General features: G+C 42.3%; 1 protein-coding gene across 1 annotated transcript in view; it reads left to right on the top strand.

Moving 5' to 3' along the window:
* Window positions 1-13517: 13517 nt before the first annotated feature.
* The window catches only part of LOC149441576 (uncharacterized), a 151856-nt gene continuing 147618 nt past the window's right edge, over window positions 13518-17755 (top strand). Inside the window, exons 1-2 of the mRNA XM_089657154.1 lie at window positions 13518-13657; window positions 16482-16492. Of these exons, the coding sequence (XP_089513280.1) occupies window positions 13518-13657; window positions 16482-16492 (151 nt within the window). The remainder of the gene's footprint in view (window positions 13658-16481; window positions 16493-17755) is intronic.

The raw sequence follows: 17755 nt of genomic DNA, 5'->3' as shown, positions 1-17755 counted from the left end.
GACCCTGCACTCACTATATCCGCTCTCCCCGGACCCCGCATTCACTATATCCGCTCTCCCCGGACCCCGCATTCACTATATCCGCTCTCCCCGGACCCCGCATTCACTATATTTGGTCTCCCTGGACCCCGCATTCACTATATCCGCTCTCCCCGGACCCCGCATTCACTATATCCGCTCTCCCCGGACCCCGCATTCACTATATCCGGTCTCGCCGGACCCTGCATTCATTATATCCGCTCTCCCCGGACCCTGCATTCACTATATCCGCTCTCCCCGGACCCCGCATTCACTATATCCGCTCTCCCTGGACCCCGCATTCACTATATCCGGTCTCCCCGGACCCTGCATACACTATATCCACTCTCCCCGGCCCCAACATTCACTATATCTGGTCTCCCCAGACCCTGCACTCACTATATCTGGTCTCCCCGGACCCTGCATTCACTATATCTGGTCTCCCCCGACTCTGCATTCACTATATCCACTCTCCCCGGACCCCGCATTCATTATATCCGCTCTCCCTGGACCCCGCATTCACTATATCCGGTCTCCCCGGACCCCGCATTCACTATATCTGGTCTCCCCGGACCCTGCATTCACTATATCCACTCTCCCTGGACCCCGCATTCACTATATCCAGTCTCCCCGGACCCTGCATTCACTATATCCACTCTCCCTGGACCCCGCATTCATTATATCCGCTCTCCCTGGACCCCGCATTCACTATATCCGGTCTCCCCGGACCCCGCATTCACTATATCTGGTCTCCCCGGACCCCGCATTCACTATATCCGGTCTCCCCGGACCCTGCATTCACTATATCCACTCTCCCCGGCCCCAAAATTCACTATATCTGGTCTCCCCGGACCCTGCATTCACTATATCCGCTCTTCCCGGACCCTGCATTCACTATATCCGCTCTCCCCGGACCCTGCATTCACTATATCCGGTCTCCCTGGACCCTGCACTCCCTATATCCGCTCTCCCTGGTCCCTGCATTCACTATATCCGGTCTTCCTGGACCCTGCACTCACTATATCCGCTCTCCCCGAACCTCGCATTCACTATATCCGGTCTTCCTGGACCCTGCATTCACTATATCCGCTCTCCCTGGTCGCTGCACTTACTATATCCGGTCTCCCTGGACCCCGCATTCACTATATCCGATCTCCTATAGTACAATTATTTTAGTAAATATAAACTGCTAAATCCCTTTTCTCATCAGCAGTATATAGCAGTCTTGTGACTTCTGTCAGTGTCCAGCAGAGCATGGGTTAAAATTGTAGGGGGAGTTTTCTTTCTGCTCTAGGAGGATGTAGAACCCCTGACCCCTGTCTGGACAGTGCTGATTGGCCCGGTGCTGATCACATGCACTCTCCCAAGAACAATAAAAAAAACCTCTCTAGCAATACATACCAAACTAAGCATGTGCATGCCTACGGTTCAGTCTGGAGATAAGTGGTGGTCCCTTGAAAAAGGAGAGTAACAGACAAGAAAGGATGAAATGGCCTTTTTGCACAATGCAGAGAATTAACCCCACAGTGAGTATAACAAGCATGCTTTAACCATTTGCCGCCTGCCCTATGGCCGAATGGCGGGCGGCAAATGTCATCAGCATTCCGGGTGGACGCCATATGGCGTCCTCCCGCACATGCACAGATTGCGCTCCTGCAGAGCGGCGCAGCGGCGCGATCTGTCACCGGCCGTGTACCTCGGACACGGCCAATGACAGATCTGAGTATCGGCCCCGTTGCCGGTACCATGTGACCTGATGTGACCAATCACAGCAGGTCACATGGCAGTTGTATACAATGGATGGCTTCATTCATGCCATCCATTGTATACTAGTGTCTAGCTGTGAATGGTCACAGCTAATCACATGCACATGTCATTTGATTAGCTGTGGCCAAATCACAGCTAAGCACAAAAAAAAAAAAAAACCTGAATGAATCGATGTCATTCAGGTAAATGCTTGCTTATAGCAAAGTAATTCTTTGCTATAAGCAAATTGTGTAAAAAAAAAAAAATACTGATCACTTCCCCAAAGTACTATGGGAACATTGTACTACTTTGGTCATGAAATTTGTAAAAAAAATCTTAAAAAAAAGAAAACAAATTTAATAAAAAAATAAAAAATAATAAAAAAAAAAAATATATATATATTTTTTTTTCATACTGTCACCAGTCAGTGTCCCTGATCACCGCCATGCCAGTTATATGATGACGCTGTACTGCACTGGTGACAGTATGTAAAAAAAAAATAGTGAAACTAATTTTTTTAATTTTTTAGTTTTCCGAAAAATTATGACAAAAAAAATACAACTTCAAAAAACTCGCCATGCCTCTTATGAAGTACGTCAGACTGTCTACTCTGCAAAAAGGGGTCATTTAGGGGATATCTGTACTGTTCTGATATTTGGGGGATATCTGTACTGTCCTGACATTTGGGGGATATCTGTACTGTTTTGACATTTGGGGGATATCTGTACTGTCCTGACATTTGGGGGATATCTGTACTGTTCTGACATTTGGGGGATATCTGTACTGTCCTGACATTTGGGGGATATCTGTACTGTCCTGACATTTGGGGGATATCTGTACTGTTCTGACATTTGGGGGATATCTGTACTGTCCTGACATTTGGGGGATATCTGTACTGTTCTGACATTTGGGGGATATCTGTACTGTGCTGACATTTGGGGAATATCTGTACTGTCCTGACATTTGGGGGATATCTGTACTGTTCTGATATTTGGGGGATATCTGTACTGTCCTGACATTTGGGGGGATATCTGTACTGTTCTGACATTTGGGGGATATCTGTACTGTCCTGACATTTGGGGGATATCTGTACTGTCCTGACATTTGGGGGATATCTGTACTGTTCTGACATTTGGGGGATATCTGTACTGTGCTGACATTTGGGGAATATCTGTACTGTTCTGACATTTGGGGGATATCTGTACTGTGCTGACATTTGGGGGATATCTGTACTGTTCTGACATTTGGGGAATATCTGTACTGTTCTGACATTTGGGGGATATCTGTACTGTTCTGACATTTGGGGGATATCTGTACTGTTCTGACATTCTTGGACCTCAAGAAATGAGATTGGCCATCAGTACTTCAGGATTGATCAATATTCAGATCTATACCATAGTTTGTGAACTCTGTAACTTTCCTACAAACTAAATAACACATCCTAATTTGGGTTATTTTCACCAAAGACATGTAGCAGAATACATCTCGGCCTACAATTATTTATTTGCAAACTTTTATAACAGAAACAAAGAAAAACTTTTTTTTTTTCTAAATTTTTGGTCTTTTTTTGTTAATTTAGCAAAAAATAAAAACCCCAGCGGTGATTAAATACCACTAAAAGAAAGCTCTAGTTGTGTGAAGAAAATGCTAAAATTTTAGTTTGGGTACAATGTTGTATGACTGCGCAATTGTCATTTAAAGTGTGAGAGCGCTGAAACCTGAAAACTGGCCTGGGCAGGAAGGTGTAAAATTGCCCGGTATTGGATTGGTTACTGCATCTACAGACTGATTTTACTGTTGTGGGTTTAGTAACACTTCAATTGCCACTTGGATGTGGAATTCTGCATTACTATGATATCAGTTATTTGTGTACTGACGTCAGCTAGTCTGTTTTAGTTGTTTTTTTGCACTTTCCTAATAAAAAACATTGACATATAAAACATATCCAGTAAAAAAATGTAAAAAATCTAATTTTGTCAAAAATGTCAGCCAAAAAGTATTCTGCTCCGTGTCTTTGCTAAAAAAAATCCCAATACGTGGAAATGAATTGGTTTACGCGAAAGTTATAGCGTTTACAAATGGCGGTATAGATACTGGAATTGTATTTGTATGTTTTTATATTAGTAATGGCAGCGATCAGTGACTTATAGTGGGGCTGCAGGACTGAGGCAGACATTCTGACACTGGGTGGGAACTGACTAACTGTCACTGACATCCCCAGTGACACCAATACAGTGATCAGTGCTAATAAAAAACACTGACACTGTACTAATGGCACTGACAGGAAGGGGTTGACATTTGGGGCGCTCAAAGGGTTAACTGTGTGCTGTGCTTTACTGTGTGTGCTGTACTAGGGAAACATGCTGCTGTGTATTTCTCTGCTGTGCAGAGAAGTACACAGCAGCATGTTACTGCTGGCAGGAGAGAGACCTGTGTTGTTTACATACAGTCACTCTGCCTTGGCGATCACCGGGTGCTGGCGGGGAATCTCCGTCCGGGACCCAGTGATTGACATCTGTAGCCATCAATCTGTAGCTACCGAGACATGCAAAATCACATACTGTATATATACGTGATTTTGCACAGCCCTGCCGCCCCGTAGCAGTAGTTCTGCTATATGCTATAGGGCGGCGGGAAAGCAGTCAATACAATACTAAAACCTAAGCATTCTCAGAAGCTACCATTTTTATTATTATTATTTACACAGTGCATATGAAGGTACAACGTGTCAGTTATATCACAAAATAAATTTTCTTGTATTCAAAGTGCTAAAGGCAGATCACTATTTTTGGGCACCTCTCAACCCACCTCCAAAGTCTTTTTATATAATTATTGGTCATGCAGCATCCATATAATCAATAAATACACGGTTATTGCTGGCATATATGTATTTTTAACATCTCACCTAAGTTACAAGCACATGCAGTATACTGTACACACTACACATGTCTTGAAATGGAGGGCTTGATCTGATTTTGTAAGACAGTACGGTCATATGTTCAGTATATTCTGTAGGATAAGGATTACATCTAGTCTTTCTGTAAAGTTTTTGGATTGGTCTAATAAATAATCTTGTGAGTGCAGGCATAACCTTTGATTCCTACTGCATTAAATGGTATTGTAATTGCCTTGTCTGCCCTTACAGGCATAGTGCGATTTGTTAAACAACATGCTTTGGATCTTATAAGAGAGGTGACTTTCATGGATCCCATCTTAATTGATCTTCTGAGTCAGAAACTGCTAAGAAAAGATCAATATGACAAGCTCTGTAGTAATACCACCACCCAGAAGGGGATGAGAGAGCTCTACAAATTTGTTACTGACTGGGATGATGGCAGCAAGGTAAAATTTTACGAGTCACTAATGAAACATAACAATCAGCTCATCAAATACCTGGAACATCAAGACAAACTGCCAACCCTACGTGAGTTGTAAATTATATTCATTTCATATGCAGAATGTTTTAAATCATATTACATTGTATGTTCTCCACAAAAATTATTCCGATTTCAACCATTTTAAAGCACAAGCCTAAACAGGAAAGAAAACATCGTACCCATTATTTTTTTCAGTGACACTATGGTTCTGAGGTTGTTATATATCAGACACTTGCCCACTGTACCAGCTTTATTGCCTGTACAAGGGCCAGACTAAAGAGGAGGCAAAGATGGCCAAGGAGAGGATGAGAGGGATTATATTTCACTTTCTGTCTCAATCTTACTGGGAGAAATAAGGAACCAATAGTCACTGAAAGAGAAGGATCAGGACCCGAAGGTTAGGTTACCGGTGATCAATTTCCTATGGCAGTGCTTTAGGTTAAAATGTAGACACTCCACCCCTTACCATCCTCAAACAAATTGGTTTTGCGAGAGGTTCATTGGCACCCTCAAGACTAGTGATGAGGGACTGTTTGGTTCAGCAGGGGTTTGCCAAACTTCAAAGAAATTCGGATGCAGAACCCGAACCCCAGTTAAATCCATGGGAGCCAAATCTGTCAAATAAAAATGCCATTTTCTTTACCTTTCCCCAGACCTTCTTTATGCAACTCCATGGAGCATCTTTTACTTTTATCTGGCATGATAAATACCCTAGATTGGCAGGCGATATCTTATGTAGGCATAAGATGGTGGGGTGGGTCTCCCTGACGTGACTTTATATTATAGAGCCATGGCTATGGTGCACATTCTAAACTGGCAGCATTATGTCCCGACTAAATTGTGGGTTTCATTAGAGAAAACAGTGGTGGGGAGGAATCTAGCAGGTGCCCCATGGATCCCGACGGCTTACAGAGGACTTTCTGACTGGACTTCACCCCTGACTTGTGCCACGTTGGCAGTTTGGGATAGACTGAATGGGTCCAGATTGTATGCTCCTGGGACATCCCCACTAGCTCCACTGGAAGGTTATCCTTGGTTCCCTCTGGGAGAGGATCTTGGATTCTTCCGCTCTTGGGGAGTGGATGATGATTTTTCCTGTGCTAAGTTTGCTCCTCAGGGTATCCCCCTGCCTATCCATGTTTTACAATCTAAATATGGGACTTTTCACCTTGCGAATTGGAGGCACCGTCAACTGGCTAATTTCTTAACTGGGTTGAACCCTAAGCCGTGACCTAGATATGCCCTTATTCCATATGAATCTATGTGCAATAAACTCCCCAATTCTACACATTTATTATCCCCAATGTATAAATTAGTTTTGAGTACGCATTCGATGTTGGTTCTGTATTACATAAGGAAATGGGAGAAGGAATTGGATTTGGAACTTTCCCCTCCACAGATACATAGGATTATTACGTTGACGCATACCTCCTCCATCAGCTCCCGTATTGAGGAGTCTTCTTATAAAGTTCTCACTCAATGGTGTAAAACCCCATCCTGTTTAGCGCAGATATTCCCTACTGCCAATGCTGGAGAGGCTGTGATCAGCATGGTACCTTTCTTCACCATTGGTGGACCTGCCCCCAAAATTGCGGCCTTTTGGGATGCAATCATTGCTTGGATCCAGAAACTGACATTAAGCCATAGAGAGATCTCCCCTCTGCCTCCTCTTTCATGTGACTACTTCTTCTATGAAGTTATATAAGAAAAGCGTCACTTATCTATTGAATGCAGCTAAATCCTTAATTCCCAGGTTTTGGAAACAATCTGCTTGCCCAACACTCTCTGATTTCAATAGGAAAGTAGATGCACTTATGGAATCTGAGCAATGGGTGCACCTGGTTCAGAATTGGAGGGAGAAATTTAAAGCTGTATGGCAAGGATGGATGTACTACTTAGATATCAGATGACTGATTTCTTTTCTGTAGATCTGATACTTGGTATACCCCTATATTGATGTTTCTACCCACCCGGGTATTGTTTACTGTTTAGTGTTTATTATTTTTTGTGGGCAAGGGATTTGTTTTCCTCTGCCTTCTCTCCCCTATCCCACACACTTTCTACCCCCCCTTCTTTCTTTTTTCTTTCTTTCGTCTCTCTTCTTTTATTTAGAGTACTGGAGTTCCTGGGTACCATTGGTACCCAGATTATGTGCAGCCTATGGTCAATATTTTTGGTTTATATCTGATGCCTTATTTTCTTTTGTCTGTTTGCCTGGCCAATGTGAATGTAATTGATGACACTTTTGTATAATTTGAAAATGTTAATACAGATTGATTATAAAAAATTAAAAAAGCCATTTTCTGAGCTAATAGCCATGGGGTGGGCACTACCCTGGGAAGCATGCACCAATGCAAAAAAAAAAGAACATTTTAAAAATAACATACAGCCAGGAGCAGTGATTTTTTTTTAGCAATGTCATTTACAAAGGAAAAAGAGTTTTAAATTGCTGAAAAATGCAATCACACCCCTCTCCACCCGGCTTTATAAGAAAAAAATGCCTCACAAACCTCAAATGGTCCCTCAAAATACATGGCAGGCCCCTGTGTCACACCAGTGTTTCCTCTCTTTGCTGGGTCTCATGGAGCCCTGCTGTAGACACCCCTATAAGCATGCTTGCAGCAGAGAATACCAGCTTGGTGGGTCCATGCTCTATGCACTGACATGTACAGGGAGCTCGGAAGGGCGACTGCAAGCCATTTCCCTGCTCCACCTTTTAAGATTTTGACTGACAGCCACTTTATTAGGTACACCTTGCTAGTGCCAAGAACATTTCCCCCTCACCGTTACACCATCACTAGCCTGAACCATTGATACAAGGCAGGATGGATCCATGCTTTCATGTTGTTTACACCAAATTCTGACCCTACATCTGAATGTCACTGCAACCAGTCTGCCCATTCTCCTCTGACATCAACAAGGCATTTTCTTCCACACAACTGCTGCTCACTGGATATTTTCTCTTTTTCAGACCATTCTCTATAAACTCTAGAGATGGTTGTGTGTAAAAATCCCAGTAGATCAGCAGTTTTTGAAATACTCAGACCAGCCGGTCTGGCACCAACATCCATGCCACGTTCAGAGTCACTTAAGCCCTGGTTCAGACTGAATGCAACTTTGAAATCGTGCTGCTTCACTTGAAGTAGTGCGATTTTGAATCTGCAGATCAGTGCGATTTGTACCTCCGGTTTCACTTTGGCTTGCAACTTAACTTAACAGAAGTCAGTGCAAGTCGCAGTGAAATCGGCAAAAAAAGTAGCGCAAGAACTATTTTTTAAATCACGCTACTTCAAATTGCACTGATTAAGACAGTGCCATAGAAATACATTAGATATGACTTCAGGTGCAATTTGTAAATCGCATGTCACATCTGCAGTCACACCAATGTGAACCAGGGCTAAATCCCCTTTCTTCCCTATTCTGATGCTCGGTTTGAACTTCAGTAAGTTGTCTTCACCATGTCTAGATGCCTAAATGCATTGAGTTGCTGCCATGTGATTGGCTGATTATCAATTTGTATTACCAAGCTATTGAACAGGGGGACCTAATAAAGTGGCCAATGAGTGTATAACACTAAATATTGTGTCATATTTATAGAGCAGTGAATATGAAAATCCAGCAAACATTCACAGGTGGTTAATCATTTCCCTGAAATTTAAAACACATTCACCAACAAGATATGCCCAATAGTGTTTGCATTCCAGTGAGTGTTAAGCAGGCCTGGACTGGCCATAGGGCACACCAGGATTTTGCCTGAATAGGAGGGGTGGCTGGGTGGCTAATAGAGAACCATGCATTTCTCTGTTCCTCTATGTTCCGCCCAGCCTCCCCTCCTATCCATCTCCTGCAGCTCTAGGCTCCTGTATGCTCCCCCATGTCCCCCAATTCCTGCACCACTGCGGGGGATCTGTCAGCATATTCTGTGCCCAGTGCTGACAGTTCCCTGCCCACCACAGACAGGAGAGGAGAGAGACAGCTGCCCATCTGCCTCTCCTCCTCTGTCTGCCCTGCCCACACTTCTCTCCCCCTCTCCCTTTCTTTCTTTCTTTCTTTTTCTTTCTTTCTCTCTTTCTCTCTGTCTCCGGTTTCTCTCCTTTCTGTCTTTCCGTCTCTCTTTCTTTCTTTCTTTCTTTCTTTCTTTCTTTCTTTCTTTCTTTCTTTCTTTCTTTCTTTCTTTCTTTCTTTCTTTCTTTCTTTCTCCCTCTCTCTCTCTCTCTCTCCTGTGTTTCTCTTTTCTTTCTCTCTTCTGTTTCTCTCCTCTCTTTCTCCCTCTCTTTCTTTCTCTCTTTCTCTGTCTCTTCTTTCTTTCTTTCTCTTTCTTTCTCTTTCTTTCTTTCTTTCTTTCTTTTTTTCTTTCTTTCTTTCTTTCTTTCTTTCTTTCTCTCTCTCTCTCTCTCTCTCCCTCTCTCTCTCTCTCTCTGTCTCCTGTGTTTCTCTTTTCTTTCTCTCTCCTGTTTCTCTCCTCTCTTTCTCTTTCTTCCTCTTTCTTTCTCTCTCTCTCTCTCTGTCTCTTCTTTCTTTCTTTCTTTCCTACTGACACTAGTAGCAGAGCTACCCAGATCGCAAATGTCATTCTTGTGGCCAGACCTTGACGTTCCACAACCGGTCTCCGAGGAAAGGGTCCCGGGCTTTGGGCTGCTCAGTCTAAAATGCCTGGGCCTATTTTTTGTCCCAGTCCGGGCATGATGTTAGGGTAAAAGAGTTAGAGTCAGATTAACTATTAGGGATAGGTCATAAGTCATGAATATTTTCAAACTTTATTTATACTTACTTTCAGTGCCAAAAGCCCCACACATTGGACTGAATAGTTATGAAAGCTAAAAATTACCGTTACAGTAAAATGTGTATTGTTTCTAAACATTGTAAGAAAATGCATTTTTTGACAATTAAAGTACAGCCTGCATTCTATTATTTAATATTTGACATTAAAAAAGGAACGAGAAAAAAGTAAAGTTTTATAACAAATTAAAAATGTTTACAACTGGTTTTCCCTTTGACAGAAAAGGAGCACTTTGTGGACAGATATCAGCAGGAACTGATAAAATATATGACACCTATGGTTGAGTCCATTTTACGTCATCTGCAGAAAGAGAGTCTATTGAATAAAAAGGAGTTTGATCAAATATCCACCAAGGATAAGCCTAAGAAAATGGAAATGCTGTACTCCTTTATCAGACACTGGGATAATACACAAAAGAACATTTTTTATAATAAATGTAAGGAATTGAATGGTTCTGTAATCAGTCTCCTGGAAGGGAAAGGCAAGAGGAAATCACTAAAACCATGTAAGTCTCACCACTATTTCACCATCACATTTTTTGTCTTGCAGTGTGCTCAGAGTTCACCATATTGCCAATGGCAACCAGTCAGATTAAAATGAAAGGGAGCCTGGGATTGGTTGTTTGTCTTGTGATTCTGTTTCCTGAAATTATTATTTATTTTTGTTTGTCACTTTTTTAATTGATAAAATAGTAAAATTAAATAGTTAAAGTAGCCTTAAAATATTTGTGGACCTTTACTTTGCAAAACAAAAGAGAAAAGAACAGGAGGTGCCAGCTAACTGCAGTAGTTAAACGCTGTATTTATTGGTATACAATTAAAAACACTCACAGGAGACAGGAACATAAAAAGCTCATCTTTGGAAGGGTATGAAGCCACTCCTCTCCAACCTGCAGGTACCGCCGGTCATTCACCTAGGGAGCCCAGGGTGTAAGCTGGAACAGTGTGAAGCTGTGTGAGCTGGTAAAAAAAATCAAGGACACCATGGAGATGCAGCTGAAACTGTCAAATGCCGCCTGGACCAGGAAGAGTCCACGCTTACCAGTGTGGAACGCACTGATGGAAATTACATTACTGGTATAGGCAGTGGGCTGGATGTGGGACACAGAGAACGCAGGCTAGGTGTTTGGAGCCTCTAGCTCCTTCTACAAGCCTGACTATGCATGCAATAAGTGGAACCTTAAGTCCAGGGGCGGACTGCCCATTTGGAAACTCAGGCACTGCCCGAGGGCTCGGGGTCAGTAGGGGCCCCATGAGATGCCCCTGGTACCTTTTTCATAGGCTTTTTTGAGTTTGGGCAAGGACACAAGGGCCCCATGATCCCCTATTGCCCGGGGGCCCCATGAGTTGTCAGTCCGCCCCTGCTTAAGTAGCAACATGCTGTCATCGTGGGACAAAAAAACCCGACAACATTAAAGGGACAGCAAAGTGATAGCGCTAGACAAAGACTCATCTATTTTAACAGTATATAAGGAGGTATATATAAAAAAATATGTATATAAAAATAAAAGTAAAGGAGTGAACATCTGTTTAACAAAATGTAAAACAAGATAAAATACAATGTTATACAGATTATTATAAGAAGAGCCCTATTTAGGAGGAAATAGACTACGCGAAAATCTCCAAGACACCATGTGTGTATACACATTAGTGTACATATATACACATGCATGTATGTGGTGCGTTGGCTAAGAATATAAATAAGGGATTGATATTATATGGTAAAATCAGAAGTGGTATTGATACTAACTACAAATATCAACAAAGACTGTGGCTCATGCCAAAGGGGCCCCCAAGGGAGAAGGAGAATAGGAACTGTAGGATTCACACAACATATAGACTATAAGGGTCCACTACTATTATTATGTGATGACATGAAGTTAAATGGAAAAGAAGGTATGATGTACTACATATGTAGATAAACTGAATACGGTCAAATTAGAGTACTGTGTGTATCTCGATTTCTTCATTGAGCTCCCCTGGGGCAAGGGTACTGAATGTATATATCCAATGGGTTTCGGATAAGAGTAACTTGAAATGTTCTGCCATGGATGGTAATTTAGGGATGTGTTCTATGACCCATACTTGGAGCCCCGTGGTGGATTTTTGGTGATGTTCTGTGAAATGCCTTGGGACACTGCTTGTCAGACCCAGCTGCTATGAGATGCCTATGTTCAACGCTATGAAGCGTTTCCGTAAAGCTCTGATGGTTCTTCCTACATAGGATAATCCACATGGGCATGTCAAACAGTAAATTACATATTCTGTGGAACAATTGTAGAATTCCTTAATAGGATATGTTTTCCCTTTGATGGTGTAAGTTTTTTGGCCATGTTGGATAAAGGGGCATGTCAGGCATAAAGCCTTTTTGCATTGATACATGCCAATCAAAGGGATGAGTGTGATTTGTGGTTTAACATTTGAGATATGTTTAATCGTACTGGGGGCTATTTTGCTCTTGATGTTTCTAGGTAGATTTGGGTGATGAAACGAATAGGTTGTATGGTTTCTTCTGAGGCTGATTTTTCAGACTTTCAAGCTGGTTTATTTTGATAATGCTGAAAAGCTTCTTGAATACGGGGTGCAGGGTATCCTTTCTCCAAAAATGTTTTTATGGGCGGTAGCAGGGGCAGACTGACAACTCATGGGGCCCCTGGGCAATATGGGATCATGGGGCCCCTGTGTCCTCGCCCACACTCAAACTACACCCAAAAAAGCCTATGAAAGGTACCAGGAGCATGTCATGGGGCCCCTTACTGACCCCAGGCCCTCGGGCAGTGCCCGAGTTTCTGAATGGTCAGTCTGCCCCTGGGCGGTAGCTACAGGCAAAGCGATGTACCCGTATGTTGCTCTGCTCTTCTATGCATGAGCTTGGAACAGCACATGGACTTTATTTCATAATTATTGCGTGCATTTATGGACTTTTTTTATAAATTATAAATTATATATGCACTTTAGAATGAGCACTTTATTCTAATTTTAATGTGATTTATGAGATTTATACTTTGGCACATGTGGGGATATGATTTTATGTAATTCATGCATTTGCAATTTGTTATTAGCACTTTCACATAATTTCTAAGTTATTTTATTATTTGAGAAAATTTTTGCACTTAGGGAGGTGCATCAATATATATATTGGTATATTGATTTTTTTTTGCGAGCAGCCACCCATGATTAGAAGAAATAGATAATACCTAGGTTGGTGGCGCAGGATTAATTATACACATTTTTAACCCTCAAAATGGGTATTACAAAAAAGAATGAGTTGCGGTTGTATTGGTCCAAAGACCCAATTCATCATATGCCCATGCCCTCTGCTGCCATGACCAGGCATAGGTATAAGATGATAATGCGCTTTATGCATTTCAGTGATAACACACTCTGTCATCCTCATGGTGACCCTGATCATTACCAGTTCTACAAAATTCGGCCCCTCATAAACCACCTCACTGAGAATCGCCAGGGCTTCCCCCAACAACTTGAAATACTCGACTTAGAAAAGGGGAGAAAGCCTGCTTGAGAAATTATGAATTGCTCACAGTGAAGTGGAAGGACCAACGGGAGGATTTCCTCCTGTCTTCCATTCACGCAGACATGACCATCCCAATTACCACGGCATCTGATATTGTTGAGAAGCCCCTCTGTATCCATGACTATAACCTTAACATGCGAGGGGAGGACTTCAACGACCAAATGATGAATCCATACCTAGTTTTCCAGGAAGCTCGAAATTGGTACAAAAAGGTGTCTATTTATTTAAATTGGCTATATATAATGCTTTTGTAATTTAGAAAGCAACTGGACGAAGTGGATCCTTCCTAAAATTCCAGGAAGAGGTCACCATGGCTCTTTTGTATCCAGAAGGTGCTGTGGCCCAATTTCCAAATCCAGATGCAGTGAGCTGGCTATATGAGAGGCATTTTCCTGATGTACCCCAACCCAAAGGTCACCCAAAAGAAGATGTGTCTGTAGCAGACACGGAATAAGTCCCTCCTGTCCTGGCCAACCTGGCCAACTACTTCAGTCACTACCACACACTAGTGGAGTATTAGTATAGGGTACAGCACAGCACAATCTAGGGCACATACTCACCATTCTCACACAGGATCTCGAAAGATGTTATATAGTTGGAAAACTGTCTATTGCATTTTGAGAGATCCAAAAATTAGAGGCTGTTACAAAAAAAGTTTAAATAAATAAATAAGTTTTTAAAAATAAAAAATGTAAAAAAATAAAAATAGAAAACCTCCAAAAAAAGTTGTCGTTTTATTGAGTTAATGTTTTATTGTTACTTTGTTTTATTGGTAACTGTTGTTTGCATTATAGGAATACTATTCAGTTGTTGTTTCATTGAGTTAACGTTCTAGTTCTAGTTCTAGTTCTAGTGATACTGTGTTTTATTGCTAACTGTTGTTTGCTTTACAGGAAAACCATTCAGCTATAGCACCAATCTGTTTATTCTGACAGCAACAGGGTCTTGCTTTCAGAATATATCCGTCAGTACGTGCAGGGCTGCTGGATGAGATTTTTCATCCGTAGTTAAAAAAAGAACATACAGTTCATACAGCTCAAGCATGGGGGCCAGGGGTGGTCAGTGGGTGGATTGCCCCTATGCTTTGGCATATATATTTTTAATTTTTTGGCACAGAGTTTTCCTGTTATTGGGTTGATGCGCTATTGTTACTGTGTTTTATTGTTAACCGTTGTTGTTTGCTTTGCAGGAACATCATTCAGCTGCAGCACCAATCTGTCTATTCTGACAGCAACAGGGTATTGCTCTCAGAATTTACGTGAGTGTGTGCAGCGCTGCTGGAGTTAAAAAAAGAACATATATGCCCAAGCATGGGGGCTTGGGGTGGCCAATGGGTGGATCACGTCTATGCTTCGGCATATTTATGTTTTAATTTTTTTTGCCAGAGATTTCTTCATCCACATCAATCAATGTGAATGGAGGACTCTTTTAGGTTCTTTTTTTCATTCAGCCCACAGGCCTTTTCTCTTTTCAGCTGCATAAGGGGCCTGGAGATGCTGTGGCAGTGACTGCAGGGAGGGGTGTGTCAGCAGGAGGAAGAAATACAACAGTACACTGATCTTCCCAGTGAATGGCTATGCAGGAAGGCATGGCAGCACAAGCCTGACCACTGGAGGATAGGCAGTGGTCAGAAAACTGACCACATTGGGAGGAATGTGCTCTCATCCCACCCAATCCCTAGTGTGGTCAGCTTGAAATAGTAAAGTAGGGGGCTGGTAGGATCACCAGGTATTTCACACAAAGGAAGCCATGAAAACAGAAAAGGATGAATAAACAAAACCCTCCCATAGGATGCAGCGCTGCTCAACCAACTATTAAATACAGTGTCATTGTGAAGTCCAGTACAATAAAGTGCTCAGTGCTACTGCTGTTCCCAAAAAAACTGTGACATGTGTAAAGATTCATCCAGTTATTAGGATGATATTCTCATCCGTGCAATCCAGGTGACCCACACTTACCAGATGTAATTGACCCCCTGTATTACCAAACAAGTCAGACACCATTGTTCCCTATGTGGCATCAATTACTCATATTCCACATAAAAAAATAAATTTACCAATGTAAAGGAGAGAAGGGGAAACTTGCTGGAGTAAAAGCCAATGCACTTACATGTGAAAAAACATGGATCACCTGTATAAAGAAGTACCACTGTACTCATATACAGGGTGTGCCCAACTCATTTCATCATCCGTAAAGATCTTCAGAAGCATCCTTGACTTGCTCCTAAGGATGTCCTGGCCCAATGATTGCCAGTCTGTTAGCAAGTATCTTACTAAACAAACCATGGAGCCATGGGCAAAATAAAAAATGACATATATATGATTCAGTCTGTCAATAGCATTAGCCCAGCAGTGTTTGTTTATCCCCGTTTTATTAGGCCTCATGCACACTGGGTGTTTAGCCACAATGTATCCTATCTCAGTGTTTTCCTGTGGATGGAAGGCACAGGTATAGCATTCCATAATTCTGTATTCCAAGAATTCTTCCCATCCCAGTGCATACAGCCTATTTATGAGTACCACTCGGTACAACATCCAGCCCCATCCAGTCACCCCATTTTGCAACCTCTCGTGGAATTTGACAGGCTTGCAAAACTAAAGAACTGCCTGCCTAAATAAATATCCAAAATAAATAAATAGGGTGTGAGCAGGTAAATTGACTGACTTGGGAAGACATGTTGTCATAGGCAAACAGCAGCAGTCTGGAGGGGCTCTTTCTTCTACCCCTGGCCTTTCATCACCTCCTCTCTATGTGTGGCCTGGTGACAAGTAGGGTATCTGCCCATGACCTGCAGCCAGTGCCTTCCTCTCCTATCCATGCTATCCATGCTCTCCTATCCATGCATCTGCCTATCCATGCTCCCACACAAGTCAAGCACTTCACCACTTGGCATGTGGTCCAGGCCATGGTCTTCTCTTCTTCCTTCAGGGAATCACACAGCCAATGATAATGGCAGCCCACATTATCTGGAGTTTACCTCACTCCACCACAAAAAACTTTACTTGTTTGTTTTCTCCATTTCACAGTAAAATTATGTGTAAGGACATACCTTAGCCCTGGAAGGGACTACCTCACACACAGCACATGTTAGGACAGACTTGGATCTCCATTGAGCTGCTTCCACAAGTGACATTAGCATCACAGCGAGAAGCACTTTATGAATCCAAGTCCCAGTGTGTACAGTGAATGCACAGTGGGACTCTTCTCTTCAGGGCCAGTGTACATTGCAGGCGAACATTAGGGATACACCAGTGCCAGTGGTTCACTGTCTAGCATGTGAAATGGTGTTAAAATAGGATACAGGGCTTAACCAGACCATATTGGGTGACCAAATAACCAGTAGGCTGGAAGCTGTTTCATGATTGTAATACGCTGGAACAAACCCCTCCAGGGGTAATGTTTGTGCTTTCTGTCTTAGATGAAAAAAAGTGGTAGTAAAACCCTAAAACACATGTGTCAAACAAAAGGCCCACAAGCCGAATCCAGGCCATTTCATGTTGCCCTCACATCTTTCCTGCAACTGCCCCCCCACCTTATCTCAGCAGTCAGCAGCAGTGAGGACGACAGGACTCCTCCAACAGAATTTGTGCACCTTCGTGCAGGTGCGGATACACTCATCTCTGAAATCCCCCCCCCAGCAGTTTGCAGCAGAGAGAAAGATAGAACTCCTCCTACAGATCCTGTGCCTCTCTGTGCAGCTGAAGCACCCCCTCGTCTCTGCCTCCCCCAATCTCAGCATTCAGCAGACCCCAGCAGCCAACTCAGACCCTCCTGTGGTCCTTAGCCAGACACTGAACCTTTTACAAATTCATACGCAACAGATTGCACATTAGATCAGAGTACAATTATTTGTTTGGTTCTAGTTCTGCCTGTCTCAACTAGGACCAAAAAGCTAACTAAAGTTAATGTAATAAACAGTGCTTGGTAATATTTGTCTGATGATTATCATTTTTCAATAAATTGTACAATAGCTGTACACTTGAATATCTACTTGCCTTTATTTTCCTAGATTTCTACTTTTAGGACTAGTTATTACTTAAGTTTTTACTAAAACTAGTAATAATCAAATTCATAGGCAATTATTTAATAGGATAAAGAATAGATACAATAAATTTACTGTATATCGTCTTACAGATACAATTGGCCCTTTGAGGGGCTGATGCAGCGCACAATGAAACTGAGTTTGGACCCCCTGCCCTAAAAAATACTCTACTTTGTAGACTGAATCCTTGAAAAGTTTTTCTGATGCTGATCCTTATAGAAAGAAAATCGATATCATCTAACCAAGTTTTAGCTTTTT

Source organism: Staurois parvus, unplaced genomic scaffold, assembly GCF_062004578.1.
Source record: "Staurois parvus isolate SC_StPar_1 unplaced genomic scaffold, SC_StPar_1.0 ptg000972l, whole genome shotgun sequence".
NCBI classification, from domain to species: domain Eukaryota; kingdom Metazoa; phylum Chordata; class Amphibia; order Anura; family Ranidae; genus Staurois; species Staurois parvus.
This window is presented reverse-complemented; position numbering and strand designations above follow the sequence as displayed.